Source organism: Bactrocera oleae, chromosome 2 (assembly GCF_042242935.1).
Source record: "Bactrocera oleae isolate idBacOlea1 chromosome 2, idBacOlea1, whole genome shotgun sequence".
Classification (NCBI taxonomy): domain Eukaryota; kingdom Metazoa; phylum Arthropoda; class Insecta; order Diptera; family Tephritidae; genus Bactrocera; species Bactrocera oleae.
In genome coordinates, this window is record NC_091536.1 from 95,839,791 (window position 1) to 95,865,758 (window position 25,968).

The window sequence follows — 25,968 nt, forward strand, 5'->3', positions numbered from 1 at the left end:
ATGTATGGTATGTAAATTGCGTTTCCAAAAATATTAAAATTATATATAGTTTTTTTTTTCAAATGTGACTTTTATTGAAACTGAATTGTATTTCACTTTTATGAATAGGTATAATTTATATGTACAAAATTCTGGCTTGTTTTTAGGTAAAACTTTTTTAAAATTAAATTACAATTTTCATGTTAATACATAAAATAGTTCTAAAACATAATATTTTTAATTATTTATGATTTAGGAGTTATAATCCAAAGCTTCTGTAAATTGTCTTCGAAAACGATAAAATCCTTAATTTCAATCTTTGTTATGATTTTTAAGTTTGCATTTTAGATGACGATATATATTATATTTATGTGAAAAAAATTAAAAGTTATAATACGACTTGAAGAAGGGAAGCTCTTGCTGAGAGCTTATATAAGCTATTTGTGTACTACTCTCAAATTGTGCTGCACCTGAGATTCTATCAATTACTGATTGGTTCATAATTGAAGTATGTTTTGTATCTCTATTACGTATATTAATTCAATTAAAGGTATATCTTTGCTTTTTCAGAAAACAGCACTATTCTGTGAGAAATATATTCAATAAGAGCGGAAGCTTTGTGCTTACTGCAAAATGCCAAAACAAAAGGTATTGAAAGTTTATCTCCAAATCGCTGACTATTTTATTTTAACTTAATATTATTTCTTTAATTTATCACTAAGTTTAGCATAGACAACTTCAAGTGGTCTTTTTTTACAGTTAATTATGGCTGTAGCGACACATATGTATGTAACTATATTGGTTTGTATTCATAGTTTAATTGTTACCTTTAAAGGAAACACACAATCATCGCTTAATCTAACTTAATTTTATATGTATGTGTTTGTAATTGCAGGCAGTTTACTTTTAACTACAAAATTGTTTCCATCTGCTTTTAGGCGCCTTGAAGGATATTGTTACTAAGAAAATTGTCTCAGTGCTTTACTTTTATTATTTTTAATAGTATTTGAATTTCCTTGTTTTTGTTTTTGTTTTTTTGGTGGGTACTGGTTCATGCAATGGTGTTTTCTTAATGTCCTCAAAAATTGTTTATGCATTTTAATTATCGCCGAACTCTAATTATTGTGGCTACTTTAAGCAGCTGAAGTATGCATGTCTAAGAGATCTTAGTTTGAGAAACTATAATATGCTGAGCCCCTAAAGGTATGCTATGTTTTCCAACGCATACTTTGTTAAGTTTATAATAAACATATTTTTTTTTTAGAAACCGTAAAATATTTTCCAAACTATTATCAATCAAGCACGATAAAGAGATGTGAACTGTTAGTTATCCATTCAGGGACATGACACATAGTTTTTGGAAAAAACTATTAAACATATATCCACCTAGACGCCGGGGGGATTTCGCCGTATGAGTTTTTCAGCAAAATTCCGTTTAACAACTTCATTCTGATGAGCGATTATTTTGAAGATATAAAATGTAGATATATCGGAATCTTCATAAGTGGATTGGTGTTGAGTCGATTTTCAATATAAACTTAGCTTAAAATGGCATACAGTTTACATAGGATTTTTTACGCTATATTTCCTTGAGTGAAGTTCCTAACCGGATCTATAGTGGAAAAGTGGCTCTTCAGTTTAAGTTCACCTTAGTTAATGGACCTAACATAAACAATGTGTTAGGGACATTGACCTTGAAGTCAAAAATTAATTCACCAATTAGTTGGATCGAAGGGAGTAGAACGCTGCTTTAGAAATAAACCTTAAGCAATACTTTCTCTTTAAACATATAGTAAAGCACACTGACGGTTTCAAGCATGTACGTCTGTCTCTTTGTCCAATTAAGTTTTAATATTATTTCCTCTACCTGGCCTTGGCTACCTAAACGAAAAGATGTGAACTTTCAAGAGCAGTTCTTATTCTCTTTTAAGTTGGCCTGTGTAAGTTCAAAAATTGCTGCGTGTGGACTCCAATCTGTCCAATTGTTATCTGATTCTACATATATCATATTCTGTTAAAATATCTGAACTTTGTAGTAAAGAACAGTCTTCCAACAAAGTTTTCTCTCTCGAAATATTACAGCCTAAGGCCTTGTATAATCTCCGCATTAAAAAATTTAATGTTTCTCTTCGCACTTCGCAGAATTTACTACCCTCTCTGCACATTTGCGAAAGCTTTTGAACGCAGCATACTGGCGGTTTTTTATAAACTAGACACGCAGATAAAAAAATTATAATTAAACTAAATTAAAGTAGTCTCCTTTCAAAGCTACGACTGCAGTCGCATGTCTGTCTACACTTTAAGCTTATTAATACCATATATAAAAAATTTTAAATCTCCCGCATTATTAAATAAATACATAATTTCCAATTAAACTAACTCTGTGCATATGTGCGTTTAGCTTCTTACTCACAAATATATATACTATTTGCTTGTAGTGTAATAAACATTCATCCTTTATTTTTTGTATTTTTGCTTGACTTACATTTATTCTTACATTTTACAGCTATGACGTGTTGCCGTTCTACATTTTGTACTACTTAAATAAAAATTATAAACACATTTAACCATTTCTTTATTTTTTAACATTTAAATTTATCGCTCTATCATTATTTATGCTTACTATTTTATTTTCAATAGCTTTTTCTTTTTTTCACATATATAATAATGTTTTTTTTTTTTACTTTAAAAATAAGGAAAACACAATTTTATTTGTTGTAACTTAAACGAATTAACATGTTTTACATTTTATGCTCAGTTTTAATGTTTTACATACTTTGCATTACAGATATTTAATAAAAAAGTTTATAAGCAAAAAAAAATGTATTATCTTTTTTATTTATGAAATTTTGCTAATTATATTATATTACGTATTACGTTACTTTCAGGATTTCGTTTATCATATTTTTTTAGCTTTTTCTTTTATCCTATATTTATCATTTATTATATTTTATTTAGCACATTTTTTTAGTACAACATTTCTGTTTTCTTTTTTAGCTGAGAAATACAGAGTATATTTATATTTTTGTTTTTGTTACTTAACAAACTAAAGTTGACTGTAACATGCATATTTACAGAAAGATTATAGTATTGTTGTTGTTGTGTCAACATTTTACAAACGCAGTTCTTACTACTACTAGTACTAATCATTATTGTAGCTAAATCCAGTTAATTTTATATATGCGTCTGTATATATATGTGTGTATTTTATTGTTTTGCTTCGACCATGGGACCAGAAAAATTAGCCTGCAACAAGAGAAATGAAGAGAGATTATTAGGAAACAGTTTTTAAAACTTCATTTTCATTTTATGTAATAATGGCAGAAATATTGAAACTAATTGTTTAGTTATATAAAATTTACTCGATTATATTATGAATAATTTGAAGACTTAATAAACATGTTATCTTTACATAATAAATATGGTATACAGTTTTTAAACAGAGAAATATATACAAATTTTTAAAGCGATCGCTGCTGATAAGCACTTTAAATTATTTGTGCATATTTTGAGATTAGTAATGACAAACATAAAAAAAGCTGCTAGTGGTGGCATTCTTACAATCTAACATGAATCCTCCTCGGATTATCAAAGATAAGTGTGATGAATTAGTTTCTAAAAAAGGTTTATTGACTCTTTGTGGTTTCCGTCATTCGTATCGCTGCTGACATCGTAATTGGCGTAAAGGATCCTGATCGCAATTTCTAAAAATGGTTTAAAAATAAATATTTGTTTATGTCTGTGACTAGTTTTTTATGACTTTAAAATAAATACTGCATGAAATCGACTTATTACTCTTTTCGTAATTTGATTCACCAATTCGAAAAACACATGCTTCCGAGTTTGTGGTTAAAGGTCGGCCGTTGCGATGCCAACCACTTTCAAGAACCGCTTGACCAACACTCTTTTGCAAAAAAGAAGGTTAATAACTGCACACCATAAGCATTCTAGACATGCAAACAGCATATATGAAACGAATAAAATCATGCACACCACATATATCCTATAAGCCTCTGAACTGCAACTATTAAATCGCGTGCCTGATTTAAAGGCATATTTTTATCTCTCAACTCGGCTACCGCTCACACCCGTCTTCAAGTAGCGCTAATAGCTCATAAATGCTGCAAAGAAGTACAATTTGTGGCATTTATGGCAGATCTTAAATGCGCACATTGCGCGACACTTAAGTGTCAACTCGCACATAAAATTCAATTACTTGACAGCGCCGCCGCGTGTCAGCCAATGCAGAGTGAAATCACGACATGGCAAAGAGCGAAGAGCGCTGAAGAAGGGTAAGGTAAGAAGGGTAAGTACATATCGAAGTGAAGGGAAATATAGAGGCGTAAAAGTCGCTGAAGGGCTATGATTTTAGACTGGTGGCGACGGCAATAAAATTGCCTCAACTATTTCAAATATAAATATCTTGTATATGTATAGTTATAGATATACGCGTGATAAGACTGCTGCACAAGCCGACTCCGCCTCTTTAAACGATTGGGCGACACAGCGACACTAGAAATTTACGACTATCACAAACTGCACAATTTATTATTATTATTGCGCCTAAAAAGCCTCTCAAAATTCTACTACATTTTCTCATATTTTTATAATTTTATTTGCACCCATTCAAGCGTGAATATTTTCGACAGAATTTACTTTACAATTACGCTTGTGTCAATACTAAATTTTATTGCGCCTCATTCCTCCCATATATGCAGTATTTATGCCGTTATTTGCTGTTAGGCCTATTAGATTTTGTATCGCACCCCTCACCCGTTAAACTGTAAACTTATCTTAAGCCTACTCGCATTTGCATATAAATATTTGCGATTAACTTTTCTTGTGTCAATTTTAGCAGAGTTTTCTTACTGCCCAACACATTTGTGAATAATTTAACACTAGTAGCGTCGTCACACTTCCCATCTTTCGCGTCGCTTAAATACTTGTCTCTCACTTACTTATCGCTTGTCACTTTATCATTGACCGTCGCTGTTGGCAGCAGTGGCAAGTGTCATGCGAATTAATGAATAATTTAGTTGCTGTCCATTTGCGGATTTGTCGCCTAGTTAACTGCCCATTTGCGCTACATTTAGGCTGATAGCAGTTGCTTTGCTCTTCTGCGTTTATTCAGAGCGTTCGAGCTAAAACTTTTGTCTCCCAAGATCAATTTGTTACTCTGTTGATAGCGAATTGATGAAGTGCGACAATGTTCATAATTTTGCGCCGAGACGCGATAACATAAGCCATTTTTTATATAGTGTGGCTATAAAATAGTCTTTTACGCAAATGAAAAATGGTCTAAATTGTAGGAAATACTAGCGGGAGTAAAACATGTGTTACTAGATAGAAATTATGTAGAACACGTGTCGAAAACAATATAATAATAATTTTTTTTATTTTAAATGTGTAAAATGTTTTTAAGGAGAACTAAGTAACTCAAATTCTACCGACAAGTAATATTAAAACGACTCAATTAGCTGAAGCAATTAACTTGAATTTGAGTCATCGAGTCATTATTCAAACATACTCAATTTATACTAATATCGTTGGACATTTTAAGTGTTCATAGAAAAAACCCTCCGTGCTCTAACTTAACATTCTTCATACCTACCGTGCTCTAACTTAACATTCGCATACTCTATTGAAGCAAATGCACACAATTTAAGTAAACATTTGATGGCGTTGGGTGACAGGTGACACTAGATTAAAAGTTAAGCTCTGAAAAAACCACAGTGACTTACTCGGACGAAAAGTTTAAAGCTATCGTCAAGATAAGAGGGCATATCAGCAAAGAGTGATATACTTATACGACGGTCACGATTCGTCTTTCGAAAATCCTGAGAAATGATCGAGTTCAGGGAACAGTCTGACTTTCCGTGAAAATGCTAGGAAGAGAAAAATATGGTTATATTTATCATATTTCATTTGATTGTCATGTCAAAAAATGTATTGCCACCAAACCTATAAAATTACGAATACCACAAAATCTGTGTTTTACAAATTGAAATTGCCAATTAAATATTCCCACAATTTGCAGTCAATAAATTTCAAATTAGCGCACATAAATACCTAAATAAGAATAATGCAGAGCATAATGGAGTGGAGTTTAAGAAAGCGTGTGGAATGAAGACTATACTTCTTTTTCGGAAATTAATGATGGCAAAGCGACAAAAACGAAACGAACACAAATCGCGCATGCGTGTGAGTGTGTGCGTACAAATTGTCGACAATTTAATAACAGTTAAACTCGAGTGCTCGACAGGCGCACAATTGAAAGCTTGTGGCATGGTGGCAGGGCGCTTCGCCACCCATACATTTGCATCGTTCTTAACAGAAACGCTCTGCTCCTCATTCCTACTTCACTTCATCTATTTCTTAGCAAACGCGCAACGACAAACCGCAACAACAATGAACATTATATTGGAGGTGATGTCAATTGTTGGAGATTATGTGTGTAAGTGTGTGAGAATGTGTGTGTGGGAGCGTGTGTTAGTACGTGAGTGCGCTTGCTTGAGTTCAACCACTCATTTGTGTCAACAACCACCACAAGGTATCACCTCAGCGCGGGCACTTGTTGCCGCTGGCAGCGCGTAGCAGTGAAGACAATAACAGCAACAACAATAAGCAGGAACAATACTAATAAGCAAGGACGCAAAAAAGGACGCATAAGTGGAAACAGAAGGAGCAACATTAATAACCACAATCACGCCCACTTAATCGCGGTGAAGTGCGCTGAATGGGAGTGCAGTGTGCGAAGAGCTGCGGGAATTATACGGGAAGTTGAAGTGTCATTTTGCGACAGGATAGCGAATTGCGTAGACAATGGAAGTGGATAACGTTGAATTGGTGTCTTCGTATCTGTCTGTGTGTGTGTATGTACACAATTGCGTGCTGCCAGCAACGTTGGTTCTGGAAGCTGCTTAAGGTCCTTAAGGATTTATGTGCAAATGCAATGTAAAATATGTTTGCCAGTATTTATGCGATTATGCGTTTCTCTGTGTGTTTGCATTCAACGTTTTGCTGGCAAAAAAAATTCATTGCGATTACCACTTGTTGAATAGGAATTGTGCAGTAAGCATTCACTGCTCCACTCACAGCCTGTCCGTATGTCTGTCTCCACAGATTTACTGAGGAGAAATTGGCATTCGTTAGCTGTTAGCGTGAGCAAAGGACGCACCAAGCTCGCCAAGTGGAAAATAAATATACAAAATAAAATACTTGCGCAACAAAATGCGACCTGCTTTCGCCACAAACAACTACAACAACATACATTGAGCTGCGGCCCCAGCCAGCTGCTCATAATCTGTCTGCCTTTGGTCTAAATACTCATACAATACAATAGCGAGCTCCAAAGGCGATGAACGTGTTTTTAAGTGTTGTTTCGAAAACAATGGAACAACAAGTACTACAACAACAACAACAAAAACCACAACATTATCAGTACAACTCTTTGCTTGGTGTGAAAGTGTGAATTTGAATGCTTTGAAATAAGTGCGCACTTATGCTCGCATTATGCTAAGCGTATGTGTGTTTGTGAGTAATATATAGCTTAATGTGTTTGCCAAAGGATATGCGAGCTCTCAAGTCAAGTGTGTGTTAAAAAGGTGCTAAGCAAACAAGATAATATGCGTTTCAATCGTTAATGACTTCACTAAATCTCAACAATTACAAGAAGCACATACTTAAAGGGAGCATGTAAATGCCCTGTAGGAAATAACTTCGACAATATAAGAACAAATAAAAAGGAGAAATAATGTTAACTAATTTAGGCTATATCGGCTTGTATGGCAGATATATGCTATAGTGACTCGATCAGATTGTAGCGTTTCGTGAAGACATCTCATCAAATAAAAAATTTTCTATACAATTTACTGGACTTTGATTGGTCAGATTTCAACAAATGAGCAGCTGCTTAAAGACAAAAGGACGTCTACGAAATTTCAGCTCGATATGTCAAAAATTGCGAGACAATTTCACATACAGACAGATGATGGCCACACAGATTGTAGTGGCTAAATCAACTCAGCTCGTCACACTGATCATTTATATACAACATACTTTATAGAGTTTTCTTCTGGGTAGACAAATATACTCTGTTGCAAACAAATTTCAGCTACGTACATACTTATTATGATTTGAATTATCTTTCATACGAAGACTTTTTTATGAATATCTCTTCCTTTTAATATTACCTTTCCAACCCAAAAATCAACTTCAAGCAATTACTAAAAATTTTCCGGCAAGGTCAATATTCAGGCAATCTGTTATGTAGTTATACATATACATATATAGAAGTACCAGGTATTCTGTGTGATTTCATAAGCAAATGATTACTCTTCGTTAAGCCAATATTTTCTTTCTTCGGAAAACACTTGTATTTTCGACCACTATTTCCATTAAAACTACGTCAATTCCATTCAAACTCAACATTGTTTTAATTTTATCCATTAACTTTCGACTATTCAATTCAGACTTTTTCGACCACTACTTTCGAAATACAGAAGAAATGTTTAAAAACAAAATATTATATAATGTTGCCTAATGTTATATACAGTGAATTTCATTTGGAGTAAAAAATATTTGGTCAAAAAATATAATCTGATTTATTTCCCAATGTTAAAAATTAATAGTCCAAATTAAAATTAGTTATTGAAATTAATTGCCCTAATTATCAACCATTCGGATTTTTATATACCCTGATAAGAAAATAGTAGAAAAATAACTTTAAAATATATTATTGCTAGAATTCTTAAAATTAGACCTTAAGAGTTGCATTCTTCTACAAAATGTCTAATCATTTATTGAATATTTCTTAGGCTGTGTCCGAGATAACCCCAAATATACTATAAATCATTTGAAGAACGTCAATCGAATCTTGCATATATAATTTAAGGTTTTTCTGAGTAAACACTTAAGGATATATATAAATATTATATTTATTTTTACATTCATGATAACAACTTTAACTAGATTTGAAAACTATAACTCTTTAAAATCTATAAAATATAATTTTTACAGTTATACATTAAAAAAAACACAATCCTCAATAACCCAAAAAAACGAAAAATGCCCACAGCCATACTTGTCGACGTCCGCATGACTTGCCGCTTCTCGCTTGACTGTAGGTGTCATAATTTGTGGCAGCCACAAATCAGCTGTCAACATGCCACACCAGCACACCCCCCTACCAATTCATAAGCAAAGAACCAACATTTCCCTAGCGGTTATTAATGAGAGAAGCATAGTAGGCAAAGGAATTCCGGAAGCCGCAACGAAGAACAAAGATACAATACAAAAGAATTTCGCGGCTCTTTATTATTTTAAAATGAAACTCAAAGCAGTCGAACAAGAACGAGCAAGGCACAAAAAACGCGAAAAAATTAAAATTGGCCGTATCCTAGCAGCGCATTACAGCTTTTGTGCGACAATAGCAATGAAAGCTTGAAGCAATAGAAAAGCAAAAAATTTAGAAAAACCGCTTAGCGTCCGCGACAAAGTTTGTCGCGGTTTTTAGAGAAAAAAAATTATTTAAAAACTTTCGCTAGCAACCACTGCCAAGTAATTCCCCACTTTATTGCATTTCCCAGCAGCAGTGTCGGCACATGGTTTCCTTTTTATATACGACAGCACTCCTCTTCTGCAATGCCTCCATCCACACAGTTCGGCAAACGTGGCAACTAAGTGTCAAACACTTCGTCCCTTAGTCATCAACTTTCCAATACACGGTCCCCACTTTCCTTTCTTTCTTCCTACAACACGCGTTGCGGTGAAATTGTGTGGCAAAGTTGGCTTCTTTAATTTTAAGTGGCATGTTGCGAGGTGGGAGCCGGTAAAATGAAATGAAAATCACATGCAAAAAACACAAGTGAGAGAATGAAGTTGTGCTAGAAACAAATTCTTTGGCAACTCGCTGAATAATTCAATCAAATAGAGCACACATAGCCATGAGCACAAAGTTACCATCATTCTTCTAACTGTTCCATTCACATATACTTTACATATTTGTATGTATGTTTATTTGCTCCTCATGCGCTTTTTTTTACTACTTCCCATGTGCAGTTCTTTGTCGTTTTTTTGTCCTTTCAGTTGAACCTTCGGGACATCTGATTTAATATTGACAGCACAGGCGGGTGGTTAATAAAGTTAAATTGTCTCATATAATGTGCAGTGAGGCAAATTGCCGCTCATTCCATGAGCGCATTCTACGATTTTTCCTGTTCCACTTTATTCTACTCCTTCTCTAAGTATTTGTCGTTTTTTTTGTTGCTTTTTGCTGTCATGCTCCCCAGTTGGCTTACGCCTCCAGCCTGTCGCAGAGGTTAAGTTGACAACTTTTATGTTCGATTAAATTTTAATACCCAAATTTTTACCTTATTAATAAATTCTGCACGAACTGAGTTAATCAAATGCCGAAAGTTTGCAAGTGTGACAAATAGCGATAGCGCAAGGCAGAGCAGTGAAGCTTTATAATTATATTTGAATGTGTGCGAAGAGTTTATATGAGGAAATCAGTTTAATTATATCATATTTTAAAGCTAAAGCAATATAAGATAACTTATTTTCGTAAAAAATAGTTTTAGTATTTAATAGTAAGTTATTAATTTTAATTTTTTATAAAAACTAGAGCGAATATTGGAAAAAAAATGTTTGATCTATGTTATCAGAAAATTGAGATATATATTCGGCTTTCTGTACAAATATTTTTCTCAAAAGGATTACTTTAACTTTTCGGAAAGTTCAAATTAACATAAGATACGTGTGCTGGAGCCTGCTCTGACTGCGAGCTAGTGGCGTTATTGCTTTTAAACCAAATCTACTAATTTTTTTCTTCCTTCCTTCATTTGTATCCCTTTAAATGGTATGACTTAGACACTTGGACGGTAGAGTAATCTAGTATTATGTGTGCACATAAAGTCTAACATAATCTAAATTTACTAAAATCTTTCGATTCTATTATGAACTTTTTTTTTTAACAAGATTTTTTCTTTCCTAAAAATAAATCTAATTATTTTAAAATAACAATAGAACTTTAAAAACCCTTATCCGAAGTTTTTAAGCCGGTTGACTACAGCCATAAAAATTTAATATGAACAAATTTTCTCACAAAACTTAATATTACTCTATATCGCAGATGTGTCAAGACGCTTGTCGATACATGAGACTGCAAGAGATTATGCACGTGTCTGCTATTGTCCCTGCCACGGAAAACAGTTTTAATACCTAACATAACTTATTTGGTAAAGAAAATGTGGTAAAAGCAATAATTTTTATAAATAATAAGTGTAATAGTTACATCAAAAATCTCGTTATAGGACCAAAGAGTTATAAACCAGACCGCGCTAAGTTCTAAATAAATTTTATTGTGTAGTTGGAGTACGGGACAAATTCCAGCACATAGCTGACAATATGGTAGTCGTTAGGCAACAAATTGCATTATACACATTTACATTATACATGGCAACTCAGTGGCCGATGGTCAATGCAATATTCAGTTGAATTGAAAAATAAAAATTGATTGTTTGTTCAATATGATAGTCCGTTTTCAGATAATTTGACTGTAATATTTAAATATACGCAAAAAGAGAACGAATATGTTAGGGTAATGGTTACAACAAGTCAGAAATAACATTCCTAAGCTTTCAGAATTTGAAGAAGTAAGTAATAAATGTATCGCTTTAAAATACAACACCATATTTATGAATGGTAATGGGGGGGGGGAGGGTTATGTTCAATTATACGCTCGTTGATGAATAGAATATGGTTTCGGAATGATGTGGATCGAAGTAATGGAGCTCGTGTTATTGCTGAGTAGTCCAATTAGCGCCCAGAATCGGTTTCGTATCGAATGTACTTAGGCAATCGGATTGGTTGACGGGTTATTTGCAGCGCGCGTGATCGATTTCGTATTGAAATGAGGTGTGCAGGTGATGATCCAATACCTTTTGTTAGTTGGTGTGGGGCGTCATTGTGTGGTGAGACCCCGTGTGGTGGGTAATACTAGGGAGCGCCAGCTCTGTGCGGTTTAGTGTGGTGTGTAGATGTATTGAGGCTTAACTCATTTTAACACTTATATTTGTTAACTTTTTTTAAATTAGAGAGACTTTGAAGTCCACATTTTATTCGTCTAGAATTACTGCAAAACATTAGACAGAAAGCGTTAATACGATCGATGGGTTTACGCACCTCGAAATTATTTGTGTTTTCTATCTGTTGCAAGAACAACAACGACTGCTGCGAAATTCTAAGATATAATAATAAATAACTCTTGAGAAATTTAACTTATCGATCGGTAATACCACATCTAAAATTTAATTTTTTTTATTTTAAGCGCTGCAACTCACACTCTTAACCACATACGACATATGTTAAACTTAAAAATTTTCAGACATTTCCAATATGCAAAGCTTCTATTAAGAAATATGTGACTCTTATAAAGACGTGAAATTTTGTTTTAAATAATATTTCAAATGAACTGTAAGAAAAAAACAACAAAAAAATACTAGCTGCCAAATGCAAATGAACTTGTGCAAGTATTCAAATAATTCGTTTAGATAATTCGCTCAAATGAAAGTATTCGAAAAAGTTTAAGCGCATTTTTGGAGTTCTTTAGCTGCCTCGCCACTTATATTTTATTTTCAACTTTTTTTTAGCTTTGACTGGACAAGCATGATTTACGTCAAACTTTTGCGACCAAGCAAACACCAATGACGCATCACCGCAACGCCACCAGTCAGAAAAGTTTCAGCTCTAATTGCCGGATTACACCCGCGCACACACGCACGCACACACATAGAAGCGCGCAAGTAAACAAATAAAAAGCTTGTAAGAATTCAATTTGTCGAGCAAAAAGCGAGAATTACAAAGAAACTGGCAAAAAAACACAAATGATTTGAAATAAATAGCGGAAAAAACTTGGTAGCAAACTTTTTACAAAGCAAAAATGCGCACTGACAGTTTGTGAAAAGTTTCCAAAGCGCAAATTACTAGCGCCAAACCAAGGCGCAAAAAACCAAAAACAATAAAAAGCTGTAGAAGATGGGCAGAAGACACGGCCTTGGACGCTGACAAGTCAAAAGACAGGCAGCGGTGTGCGTAAATGCGTAAATGAATTACGGGCGCTTGTCTTGCGCAGCAAAGAGAAATGCCGTTAGGTGAAGTGAAAAGTTTGTAGGCGAAAAAATCAAAATCATGGTCCGTTAAAATTGTTTGTCACAAATTAGAATATAAAAGTCTGCATAGAAGTGGCAGAAATGTTGCATAATGTGGGAAACTAGCCTGAGAATTACTTAAGAAGGCAGCTGCTGCATAATTTACATACACACACACGCACGAGAGTATAAAGTCAGACAGGTTTGGCGCACTCAAAGCTCTTTCAGGTGCAGATCTTTAGAGATTTCTTTTGCAAAAACAGAAAGAAAAATCAGAAGAAGGCATACGAGATAAATGGCGGCCAGTCAACCACTTTGAATTCGATCAAATTAAGTAAACGCTTCATTTACGCGCAGAAACAACAGCAACATAAAGCGCGAAATCCAACGCGTATGTGTGAATGTATGTATATACTTTTACGACATACTTGCATATACGGTGCCCAAGGATATAATAAAATTTTCAAAAGCTGTCCGCTGACAAACGCAACAACCGGTAGCCAGCAAGAAAAGCAGAGACCAAAAGGCAAAAAAAGAACCTTAGTGGCTACAAAGTAGTCAAGCAGTCAAGTGGCCACGAGCCTTGTGCTCAGTGTTGCATAACATTGTGTAGGCAATCACTTACTTAATTTGCCAAGCTATGCAGAAAAATGAGTGCCCCGCGTTGCTTGGTGGCTGGTGGCACCCCTCTCTCCTTTTAGCGTTTGCTCATTTCGGTGGTAACTCTGAAATTCACCTGCAAACTTTCGCTGCCACCTCTACTTCTACTCAACGTCTTGGCCTTTTCGCTGCTGGCTAAATTTTTAAAGTGAATTAGTAGCCAATTACAAATACATGCACACTCACACACACATAAAACGACTGGAATAAAAATATTTTTTGTCAAGGAGACAAATTGCCCATTTGGCGTGTTTTATAAGCGCTTTCGATACTTTATGTGAGTTGTTGGACTTCAAGTGCGCTTCGGCGTGCTTTTGACGAGCTTCCACATTACCATACGTTTCGTATTGAATCGTGTAATGGATCGTTTATATATTTCATTTGCTTGTAATTCAACTCACTTACGGCAAGTAGGTAATTGAGTTGCCGATTTAGAGGCTATTTACGCTCTAACGAGCTCTAATGATGCAGTCATTTGTTTAAAATGCGCTTTTAAATATTTCAGCGTTAGCGATTAGTTGTGACGAAGCTTGATGGAAATATGTGCTACAAATTGTGTGAATGGGCTTTGGAAAAGTTTAACATTCTAAGCTCATGATCTGTAATAGCGCGTTTCCATTAAGGTGGTCGTCTATCTTTACGGTTTAAACAAATATTTTTTTATATTTTTGCATATTTCTAATGTGGACATAACTAGAAACTTGTCCTATAAAGGATTTAATCGAAAACAGCATAAAAAGCTTTACCGCCAGGCACTGTTTTTCGGAATTCCCCTTGGAAAACGGCTACGCGATCAATGAAATTCAAATTTTTAAAAAATGATCGCCTATTATTATAATTTTGTTAATGTACATTATTTTTTGTTAATTAAATAAAATGTCTTTAAAAAAAAACACAAAGGATACGTTATTTCTGTTTTGCAAGTGGCGGCGGCTTATTGTTTTCAATTTACTATGTAATAGAGCAATTAACTATTAGCCAATTTATATATAAATGACTAAAAGTTCTTTATATATTGTTATTATATTAATTAATTATAAATTTTATTGACCGTAATTTATTAAAAATAATGCGTAAGTATATTTTTTATACATTTCTTAAATATTAATTGTTTATTTCGCTTAAGGAAACTAAGTTGACAGCTCTGTAAGTTAGAAACACATATTTTATTTAATTTGTTTTAAGAGGTCAGCAATATGCAGAGGTTCAAAACATCAAAATTTTGCCTTAGGTTTTGCTAGAAAATCGAAAATTTTCGAGCAAAATAAATGTAAATTAAACTTAAGAATTATTTCATATGCCTTAAGTGGCCTTATTAAAGAAACATTGGATAACAAAAAAAACTTTTTCAGAAATTTTTCTGCTACAACAACAAAAATTACCAAGAAGTTTAGGAATTCATGCAAGAATATTAACGTTTATACCTTTAAACGCTCGAAAATGTAAGATTATCCATTTGAAAGTTTAATCTCACTAATTTCTTTTTCCCCAACAGCAAACTTAAATTTACGGTAGCTAATCTTTTATTAAGTTAAAGCTGCTGTTGTATTGCTTTAAATTCCTCCAGCCGCCTAACTAGTACCCACTACTGCGCAGCCAAAGTATGCCAACGTCTCTTCTCGTCCCCACAAGAGTGGCTTCACAAATTTTAAATGACATTTATGCATAAATTATGTTAATAATGTAATTTTACAGTGGAAATCTATGAATATGAATGAATGCGCAAAAGCAAAAGAAATAAATGAATGAAGCGTAAGAAATTGCTGAGAGATCTTTAGCCAAAATTGAAACTGACTTGCCGACGAGACGACGATGCTGGCGACCACTGCAGTGCCCAAAGAGAAGTTTTTAACACTGACATTCACACACCGAGTACTACGATGTAGTATATGCATATACACATATTTATAGTACTTGTAAGTAAATCAGCGGCGTAATCATATACATTATTACGGTCGTCAATACCGAAAGAAAAAATAATAAAAATGAAAAACCTGCCGCCGTTGGCACAAAATCACGCGCACATTACGTAGAAAATAAAAATCAAAATTATCGCAAGCTTACAAACATACATATATTTGTATAAGTGTGCACAGCAACAAACATCCCCTTAGACTCACCAGGCAATTTCAGCACACTCATTTGTGCGCTTTGCTGTGTGTATGACTTCTTGTCTCTTGTAATTTGGTAAAATATCCTTTAAAATATGTGTGTATATATGTATGTATACCAGTGTACCAAAGCTAAGTAATGCCATCTGTATACTTATATGGCATGTTAACATTGCAAGCAGCTAACTAAATCAGAGCCTCGCAAATGAAAAGCTTACACAACAAGCAAAAACTGTAAAACGCAGAAAAAATGTTAACGATTGTAAAGGAAGACCATTAAATAGGCGCAGGATATGGCAATGAATCTTTTATTCTACGCGTTGAAATGCTTTGCAAGAGGACATACAAATTGATATGCACAGTCTCACACATACTTTTATATAAACTTATATATAGCTAAGTAATATGTATGAATTTGTACCTGTAGTGTAACATCAAACTAGTACGAAAGAATACCAAATCACGTCGGACCAAAGTCGAACTAGTCTGAGAAGAATAAAATTCTTACCGGTTAACTATTAAGAAAGCAAAATTCAACATCGAATCAGTATTTTGACAATGAAAACACCGTCGAACTGAAAAAAAAATTTCCAAATCGAAATTGTACCCAATAATATGAGTGGCAATTATGGCAATGTTTTAAACCAATATAAAACTGGTATATATTTGACAATAATCTAACAACTGGCATCTCGTATGAGATCAGCACACAAAACCCATCACAATTTTGTATGGAAAAATTACACTCGGCCTGCTGCACCCTAGTTCTAAACTAGTTTGTAACCAGTTGTATTCACTGCTGGGTTCGTACTCAAATATACATGTATGAGTGTACTTTTGTATATTTGCAGCCATTCAATGATAAGAAAAATAACAATAAAAATTTGTGGGCAATTATACGCATACAATTATAATAATACTAACACTTTGTGTTCTTAGTAATTCTCATTTTTATTTCATCACCTCCGTTCTTAATGCGGTTGGAGGAGTCAGCGAAGAGAGTGATTTTCTTTTGAGATAACAGATTGAATTTACGTTGAGTTGTAATTCGGTTATCAGTTTCTTATAAAAATAATTATCGAAGCAAATAAAGTGAAAGCTTTAAGAAAACACTATCAATTTTTTTAAACTGAAAACTTCAAAACAGTTGACAATGTTTTATCTTTTTGGATTTAAATGATATGAGTATTTTATTGAACAGTTCAAAAAAAATATTGAAATTTCTAGCTTTGAGGAACTTTAAACAACACTTAAATGTGCAGCATAATCAAATTGAACATCAAAAAATTATAACAAATTCATTCAATATGTTTTTTTTTTTACATTTACCCAAGTATAAAAAAAATCCCCAAATTGAACACCTAAATAGCAACATCAAAATTCTGTTAGCAAACATTGTATGTCAAAAATTTTAAAGTAAAAGAAACCGCATTTCAAAATCATTATAACATGAGTCAGAGTAAGCTAGAAGAAGTCAAAATTTCTATTTATAATCAAATTAATTTCAAAATATTTTTATTTGTATATTTTTATAAAATTGTGAAATCTGTTTCGTATGAATCCGCTCAACAAAACAACAGTTGGCATAGCAGCGGGTGTTGCCGGCACACTTTTTCTCGGCTATTGCATTTATTTCGATAGGAAACGACGTGCCGATCCCGAATACAAAATGAAAGTGCACGAGCGTCGAAGGCGCACTCGTAAATATCAAAATGCGGTACGAAATGCAAGTCTGAATGATTGCGAAGCGCTGCACCGCTATTTCGCACAGGAAATCAATTTGGGTGAAACACTAATTGGGCGTGGCGAATTCGAGAATGGTGTGGTGCACTTCGTTAATGCTTTGGGAGTTTGCGAACAGCCGACGCGTATACTGGGCTTCTTTCAAGCCACACTCTCGCCGCAGATATTTGCCATGCTGATTATTAAGCTGCAGGAATTTAGTAATCGCGCGAATGCCGAAATGAATGGCATACCGAAAATAGTTAGCGCCAATTCAATTGACAGTGCTGATAAACCGGTTTGTTTTGTTGACGGTTCGCCGAGTACAATTTTGATAGATGATCTGGAATAGCTGTTGTGAATACGAGACTTTGTGTGTGGATGTGCGTATATTTCGTTCGATTATACAATTAAAATGCTAGGATATGTTGTTGTGTATATGCATATATGTTGTTGTGAGAGCATAGAAAATACTTTATATTTGTATAAAATTATAATAAATTTTAAAGTAAGACAAAAAACGACTTTTTGGGATTCAAAATGATTTAGGATTGTCATTAGATCATTTATGTCCAGAAAAATTATATTGAGATATGATGTAAAATTCTAGCTTTGAGCGCTGCTCAATCGTCAATTATTTTACAATTTAATTGTAAGCAATTACTAAGTTAGCGCCTCATGTGGTTATCTGCTTAAATTGGTGTATTTATCTCTTTAATGAGACCAAATTGTGTTTTACAGATTTTATAATCAGTTAACTATTGTGGATGACTCAAATGACAAATTACCGACAAAAATGTTAATAGAAATATATATATTTTTTTAGTACTGATTTTTAAAACTTAGAACTTAAAATAAAATATAATTGCATACAAGAAATTTAGTCCATGTACCCTGTTCTTAATCGACATTGTAGTTTGTTCGATTCGCTTCGCACTAACGATTCAAAGGTAGCTATTATATGTTAAATAGTATTTTTTTGTTTTTGTGTATAAAATATTAATTTACAAATACATTAATAAAACATTAATGAAGTGGCTTCAGAAAGTAACGGGAGTTTTTAAATTTAAAATTTCGCTTGTTGGCAGAGTTCAATTGATCAAAAAATTTGTTTGTGAATGCTTAGCCAAAAAACAATACTGTAACGAAGCCCTTTCCTCCGTATTTGGCAGACATGGCTTCGTATGAATTTTTCCGATTTACTTAAAGGGCAGTTGTTTTATGCCGAAAACAGCCACCCGCAAAAATGTAGAAACACAATAAACGTATATGATATCTTATGAGAGCGCAATGTAAATGAACACTCATCACCGCTTCTACCGTCAGCTGCTACAGACCGTACGGTAGGATATCCGCGAAAGTTAGATTTTCCCGTAGAAACGAGTGAGCTGACTGCTCTCTTGGAACGCAGGATTGTCAGTCTCGATATTTTGTATTAATTAAAAAATAAACTTGAATATATTTGAAGTATTCTTAAACTAACTCAAAATCACAGTCGAATACATTTATTTACTATTTACATTTAAAATTATAACAAAAAAAAACTAAATGTGTACAAAAGAGTGAAAACACAAGAGAACAACCGAGTTTTACGTTGCTACTACGGGCATAACTTCAGACAAATTTTCTTTAATACGAGTGGTAAGTATGGAAGGGCGGAATGTCGGTGACTGTTTTCAGCATTACAAGCACAGATGACATTTAAAGCGCAACGTTGGAAAAACTAAAGGCTATATCAATAATCGAGTTTGGGAAGTGTTTCGACGATTGGAAGAAGTGCTGGCATAAGTACATAATATCGAATGGGGACTATTTTGAAGGCGACAACATTAATCCAGGTTAACATTAAGAGTGTCGTTACTCACAGCTAAGAAGCTTCTCAAACAAGTGAATTACAGTTGTTCTTTGTTCAACTTTCAAACACTTTTACTTAATTTTTGACAGTTCTCGAGGTCAGGCCAGGCAACGTTAACTTAAAAATAATTACATGTATACATACGCATATATACTCTAATCTAAAATAATACAAATTTTCTTATACTTACTTTATAAATAGAGTCTGTATGCTATCCGCTCGTTTACAGTTATGCTTGCAGTTGCTTAGCTCTAATCCGTTTCCAATGTCGCTATTGTCTTTAATTTGTTTTTGTTTTATTAACATTTTTTTGTTGTTTTTCAACCAATTTTTAAGCTTATTTTATATGACCATTAGTTATGTTTTTGTTTTTTTTTTTTTTTTGTTTTGGTAATTGTGATTTTAACACAGTTTTTATTTGTAAACTGATTTTGATTTAATTTATAGAAGGTAGAAAGCAATTCGTTGGCATTATTTTTTTTACAGTTAGGTTATATATCATTTCGTCAACTACCGTTCGCTTTATGTGTATGTAGTATATATGTATGTGCTACGTGACTTCCCGACTTGCGGCACAGATCATTTTACATTAAACGTACATTTATATGTATGTACACGATGTTGCATATCAAATGTCACCACTGCAACAGTCGGACATTCGCACGCTGCACCTCGTTCACACTCGGGTATCTGGGCAATCGCTACCAATTACTCGCTATTAGTATCCTTTTATTTCTTGCATTTGCTAGTGTTGACAAAATCCACCGATTAGATTACCACTTTGTTTAGCTAATAATGTTGTTGTTATAGTTATAACTAATTTACTCCACATTACGTTCACTTACACCCACTCTCCATGCACACCCACTCCTCTAGTGCACCCAGGATGGTGGCGTCACGACGCTCGCTTGTGAGTATTGTACGCGTGCGTTTAGATTTGTTTGCGTCGGTGTGGCGGTAGGCAATTCTAACATATTACTATTATTATTATTATTGTTGTTGTTGTTATTGCTAGCGATACTATTCAACAGTGATGGCATCAATTGTTGCTGCTGTTGCTGGGGTAACTGAGCCTGCAACTGATTCAGCTGTTGTTGGTGTTGTTGCTGCTGTTGTTGTTGGTGCACATTATTCGCTCCGCCGAGAGCGCTATTAACCAAATTCGCCGTATCGTTGGCAACACTTGTGGGGTCAGCGGTGAATGGTATATTTATGTCTAACATGCCGTCAATGCTCATCTCCTGCCGGATCAGCTGTGAAGGGAATTTTGAGTGAGGTTAAGGTAAAAAGACAATGCAAAGCGTTTGACGTTGGTATACATTTGTTTATATTTCTCACACATTACTCACCTCCTCGAGATTGCAGTCGAGACCGGGTTGAAAGCTGTCCAATGTAAATTCGTCAATTTGTGGTTCATTGTTCAGCGCCTCCATGCACTGTCCGATGAGCGTCGATGCGCAGTTATTGTCTGCAGACGTCAAATAAAAAGTACGATTAGGGAATTAAGCTTCTGTGTCGTCGAGTCTTGAATATTGTAACTAAAGAATCGCAAAGCTTGCTTATTCTCTTTTAAGGTTTCAGAACGGTTTGGTTTTTCAAATTTATGTACCATTTGAACGTAGAAGAACTATTGGAACCAACCAAATTCGGTATGTAATATTCGTCTCATATTTCTATGTTATAGTACGAAATCGGATTACAACCACGCCTATTTCCCATATAACATCATTTTAAATTCCATCTGATTTTTTCACTTTCTTGTATGCAAATCAAGCAACAATGGTTATATTGGCGTGAATAATACGTTTAAAGTATGCCACCTTGTGACCAAAAATTATCTAAATTGAACCAAAACTGTTCAAAATCTAAAACGAGTATACCATTTGACTTTGCGAGAGTATAAAATGTTCGGTTACATTCGAACTTAGCCCTTCCTTACTTGTTTTTTTTTTTTTTTGCTTAGCCTGAGGGTAAAATTTGTAGATTATAAAAAAAGGAAAATTTTAGACAAAAAATTTTTTTTTTGGTTTAAACTCTTCACATTAATATACAAATTACCGAATTTGACGGTTTTTGACTTAATATTTATTTTAACGCTTAAGGAAAGCATGGTGTCGTTTAATACTTTTTTTTTAAACTCCAATAATGACCACAAAATTTTTTTTAAGTTGATAATTTTTTATTGGCCAAAAAGAGGACTCTCCACAGCTTATACAACACTTATCAAATTTTTTTTAATCTACAAATTTTACCCTCAGGCTAAGCAAAAAAACAAGCATTTTTTACGCTCCACCCTCATATACATAAATAATCCGCGTGGCGAACTGACATTAGACCCCGACGATTCTGGAGGTCACAGACATCTAGAGAATTGTAGCTGAAGTAAATCCGTCGCTAAGGTGGCATATTTTAAAGCAAATGACTAAACATATTACAGGGCTGATATTAAAAATTTTAGAAATTGCTAAAATTTGATTCATACGCTATGGCAATTATGTTTAATTATCCCAGAAATATAATTTAAGCAACAAACTCTAAATAAAATTTGCATATCAAAAGATCTAAAAATGGTTAAAGTTACTTATTTATGATACTCAAACTATTTATCTACATACTGAATTAACAGTTTCGGAAGGTTTTGCCGATTTCATTTTTTGAAAGTCTATATTTAATCAAGCAATTAGCGCTTTACCTTCTAGATTTGTGTTAAGTGACTGTTGTTGTTGTTGTTGCTGCTGCTGCTGTCGTTGCTGTTGTTGTTGTTGATGTTGTTGTTGTTGTTGATGTTGTTGCTGCTGTTGCTGCTGCTGCTGTTGTTGTTGTTGCTGCTGCACCATTAAGCTAGTACCATTATCATTCGCAACGCCAGCGGCATTGGCGGCGTCCAAGACCACATTGCTGTAAGTGTTCAAGGAGTCCGACGAGGGCTCACTGTTCGGATAGGCGGGGGACATTGTTGTGGTGACTGAATTGGGCGACAGACCCTGCGAGCGTACGGGAAAAATAAAAACGAAAGTTTAAGACATAAATTAGGGGCTGTAAAATACGAGAGGCTTACGTCGCGTGAATTGTGCAAGCAGCTGCACGTCAGCGAGCGATGCAACAGGCATTGTTGTGCCTGCAAGCTGTAGCCTTGCGTGACGACCGGTCCGTTTAGGCTGTATGTCTGTGGTGCCTGGTATGGCGGTGGCGGCTGTGTGGGTATGCCGGAGGCAGCGCTAAACCTACTCCAACCGTATGACCGTTTAGTGGTAAGAGGAAGAGACAAAAAATTTCACTTTATTTATCTGCGGACTAAAATGCTTGGAAATAGCTGAAAGTGCACTAAACACCACTACATATACAGACATGCACACATATGGTACATATATACAAAGTGCTTGAAAATAAAAATATCGACGTGAGCTTCAACACATCGAGCATGCATAATATACACACACACACATATGCTTGCAAGAAACTACAAATACACGTACATATTTCATTTCCAAATACAAAATTGTGCAAACTAAAATAGTTTGAGCAACAAAAATTTGCATCATCTGCACTCTACTGCAACTCATACACACTCAAAATACAAAATCAAATTAAAAAATATTGAAATGATAAAAATCACCAGTTTACACAAATAAAGGGCGAACTGAAAATATGGTGACTGACCCTTGTAGAATATCCTTTGGCAGTTTGACCTCCGCTATTGAGCCAGCTAGTTGGTCCATTGACGCTGCCTGTGCTGGCGTAATGCTTGTGCTTGTGTAATCGCCACCGAAACTCCAATCCGGCTCAAGTCCTATAAGTGCTGGTATCGGACTGAGACGTCCGCAGGAACTGGCATTCGATGAGGCGCGTTGTCGGAAATCCGGTGATAATTGAAAGTTACCACTTTTAAATCATCGCAAGCAAACCAATAAGAAATCACATTCGAAATGAAAATATACAAAAAACGGATACGCAAAGAAATATAACAATTAATAAAAAATTATAATTAAATGAGTTGAGTTAATAAATATAATTTTATAAAAGGTGCAAAGTAAATATTAAATGCAGTTTAGCTATCAAATATGGCAACTACTATATATATTTATATATATGGTATTTCTAAAATGCGTTATAAATTTATAATAATGTCTACAAAAGTTTAGTTATTGAGTTAAGAGTTTTATGGAAACTTATCTAGGTTTTGAAATCTTAGGTAAACAAAAGTTAATCAGTCTGTGGGAAATGACCCCGTACTACCGGTGCATCAGTACAATAGGGGGAGTACTACGGAAATGCAACTATATTGAAATATATTCAAACTTTCAACGATATCGGAATTAACACGCATTTCATCCGGCCAAGGACTGATGATCGAATTTGTCTGGATCGGTAAGTATTGTACAAACTCGGAAGACGACCATAAAATGAGGTTGATAATATTGGACATAACCTTCATGAATATTGGAGTATACAAAATATTTGTGCGAAGAAAGTTTCAAATATGAAAAGGATTATGAAATTGCAGAATCGAGCTTCTAATTGCTTCCGCATCCACCGTACCCCAGATTTGTCACTGACCACTTTATACTGAACTCAGAACACAAGTGAATGGTCGTTGAATGGAATTTGTTCAAACTGAGGCAAAAGTTAAAACGTACTTGAAGTACAACTATGCCCAGATGTACTCTCGAGACAGACTATATTGTTGTAGTCCAGGCTGGGCTATAGTTAATTATGTAAGACCTAACAAAATTATTTTTAAACTTCTATTACTATTAAGTATATTTACTATTATATTATATATTATTAAACCAATGTAAAAAATTTCTAATAATACTAAAATAATTAAAGACAAACGCCAGCTTCATATATAAATATTTCGCTAACTAATAAGTTACTTAAAAGTGCTTGAAATCTAGGCTAAAACTACTTAATAAAACATGCTATTTTTTATTGTATATTTTATAAAAGTGTTTCAATCATATTTTTTAGGAAGTTTAATTAAAAATTACTATTTAAGAAAAAATTCTGCTAATAGCACGCAATGCCAAAACTTAAGAAAATGCTTTTATCATAGGATATAAGAAGACGAATAACCAAAAGCTATATTAGGAAGCAAGACAAATTTTCTAAATGCTAAAGCCTTCTTTTGCAGCTATAGACAGACAAATGCTTGTAATTTTTTTTTAATATCTAATATTATTTTTTATCAAATAATACTTACTATTATTTTTAAAATTTGTTTAATAAAAATGACTACATTTGTTTGCAAATAATTCGAAGTTAATAGTTACCTGTGCAATGGACTCTCCGAGAAGTGATCTAAACCTTCGCTAACACTACTACTCGGCGATGGCGTGGCATCGTTGAGACCCGTTATGCCTGCCTGACGTAAAGCCTCTACACGCTTTTTGGCGCGCCCCCGACGTTTTTCATAGCGTGACGTCTCCATGGAAGCAGCACGTCGACGCACCGATTTACCGGGTTTGGCATCGGGATTCAGCATCCACCATGAGGATTTGCCGGTGCCTTCGTTTTGTACGCGCATAAAACGATTATGCAGCGAGAGATTGTGACGTATGGAGTTCTAAAATGCGAAGAAAGTAAGAAAAAATATCAAGTATAAATATGTAAGAAAAATTTTATAAAATATTATATTAAAGCTCTTTAATTACTGGCATTTTTGAACTTTGCACAATTCAAGTCAAGGAAACCGTTACAAAAATATACAATTGTCGCGCAATTATTGCGCTAAAAAATCAGTTGAAAAAACACAATTGAATCTTCATCCTGCTGAGTTGTCATTTCCCTCCCTCTTTCTCATTCATAACATTTGGCGCGACTTAGGTTTGGCCGCCACTGACACCCGTGGCGGTTAGTTGCCTTCATTTTCATATATCATCGCTGATGTAACAATTTGTAAGCAATTGAAAGCGCTACGTTGCGACAACATTCCAGTCATTGTCTGCCGTTCAGCGATTTCTATTCAACTACTATTACTATACCCCAACTACCGAATTTGTCCGCCATTCGGCGAAGACATTTCGATTGTCTGCCGACATTTTTATCGCTTTTCTTGCGAGAAACCCCAAGAAACGCCATGCTTCTGCTGCGCTAATTGGACTGTCGAAGCGAAGGCAGTGTCTTTCAAAGCCATTGTCTCTCCTTATCCGCTTCTCTTCTTTTTGCCTATGCTCACATTTGAACATTTGAACTGTCAATTCATATTTTATGACATAAACCATAAATACTGTGCGGCAAGGAGTTGTCAGCGGTCGAAGTAAGCGACTGGATGTGGGTAGGTGGCTGCAAAGAGTACACGAGGTATGGCGCTGGAGTTCAGCGCGTAACCGAGATCAGTTATTGAATATATACAAATTGCGCATCTAAAAAGCACCATCATCTAAATACACAAGTTGCCAGGGACGCAAACAGACTTATATCGAGAATATGCTCCATACAATTCATAAGTCTGAGGCCTTACACCAACACCATTTCACCTGCTCAATGAAAA

General features: G+C 34.5%; 2 protein-coding genes across 9 annotated transcripts in view; one reads left to right on the top strand and one right to left on the bottom strand.

Moving 5' to 3' along the window:
• Positions 1 to 2,406: 2,406 nt before the first annotated feature.
• Positions 2,407 to 25,968, bottom strand: part of foxo (forkhead box, sub-group O) — a 76,816-nt gene continuing 53,254 nt past the window's right edge. For 4 of the 7 annotated variants that reach the window (XM_036357201.2, XM_036357197.2, XM_036357198.2 and 1 more), the window contains 7 exons: positions 24,749 to 25,041; positions 23,136 to 23,357; positions 22,534 to 22,699; positions 22,168 to 22,459; positions 20,825 to 20,943; positions 19,666 to 20,728; positions 2,407 to 3,225 (listed from right to left, as the gene is read on the bottom strand). In XM_036357201.2, the coding sequence (XP_036213094.1) occupies positions 20,348 to 20,728; positions 20,825 to 20,943; positions 22,168 to 22,459; positions 22,534 to 22,699; positions 23,136 to 23,357; positions 24,749 to 25,041 (1,473 nt within the window). In that variant the 3' untranslated portion in view covers positions 2,407 to 3,225; positions 19,666 to 20,347. Of the gene's footprint in view, positions 3,226 to 3,540; positions 3,684 to 5,720; positions 5,865 to 19,665; positions 20,729 to 20,824; positions 20,944 to 22,167; positions 22,460 to 22,533; positions 22,700 to 23,135; positions 23,358 to 24,748; positions 25,042 to 25,968 lie in introns of all 7 variants that reach the window. The other 3 variants (XM_036357194.2, XM_036357193.2, XM_036357195.2) reach the window with 3 other exon arrangements.
• On the top strand, positions 17,243 to 18,164 carry LOC106618780 (mitochondrial import receptor subunit TOM20 homolog B). 2 transcript variants are annotated; one of them, XM_014236665.3, is made up of 2 exons: positions 17,243 to 17,357; positions 17,479 to 18,164. In XM_014236665.3, the coding sequence occupies exons 1-2, from the start codon at positions 17,348 to 17,350 to the stop codon at positions 17,970 to 17,972; spliced, it is 504 nt and encodes a 167-aa protein (XP_014092140.1). In that variant the 5' UTR covers positions 17,243 to 17,347; the 3' UTR covers positions 17,973 to 18,164. The 2 variants fall into 2 exon arrangements, with proteins under 2 accessions (XP_014092140.1, XP_036213096.1); XM_036357203.2 differs by lacking the exon at positions 17,243 to 17,357 and having other exon boundaries at positions 17,364 to 18,164.

What these genes read in the sequence shown, in the direction of transcription:
- LOC106618780 (XM_036357203.2), top strand. Translation starts at nt 17,454, where the DNA reads ATGAATCCGCTCAACAAAACAACAGTTGGCATAGCAGCGGGTGTTGCC.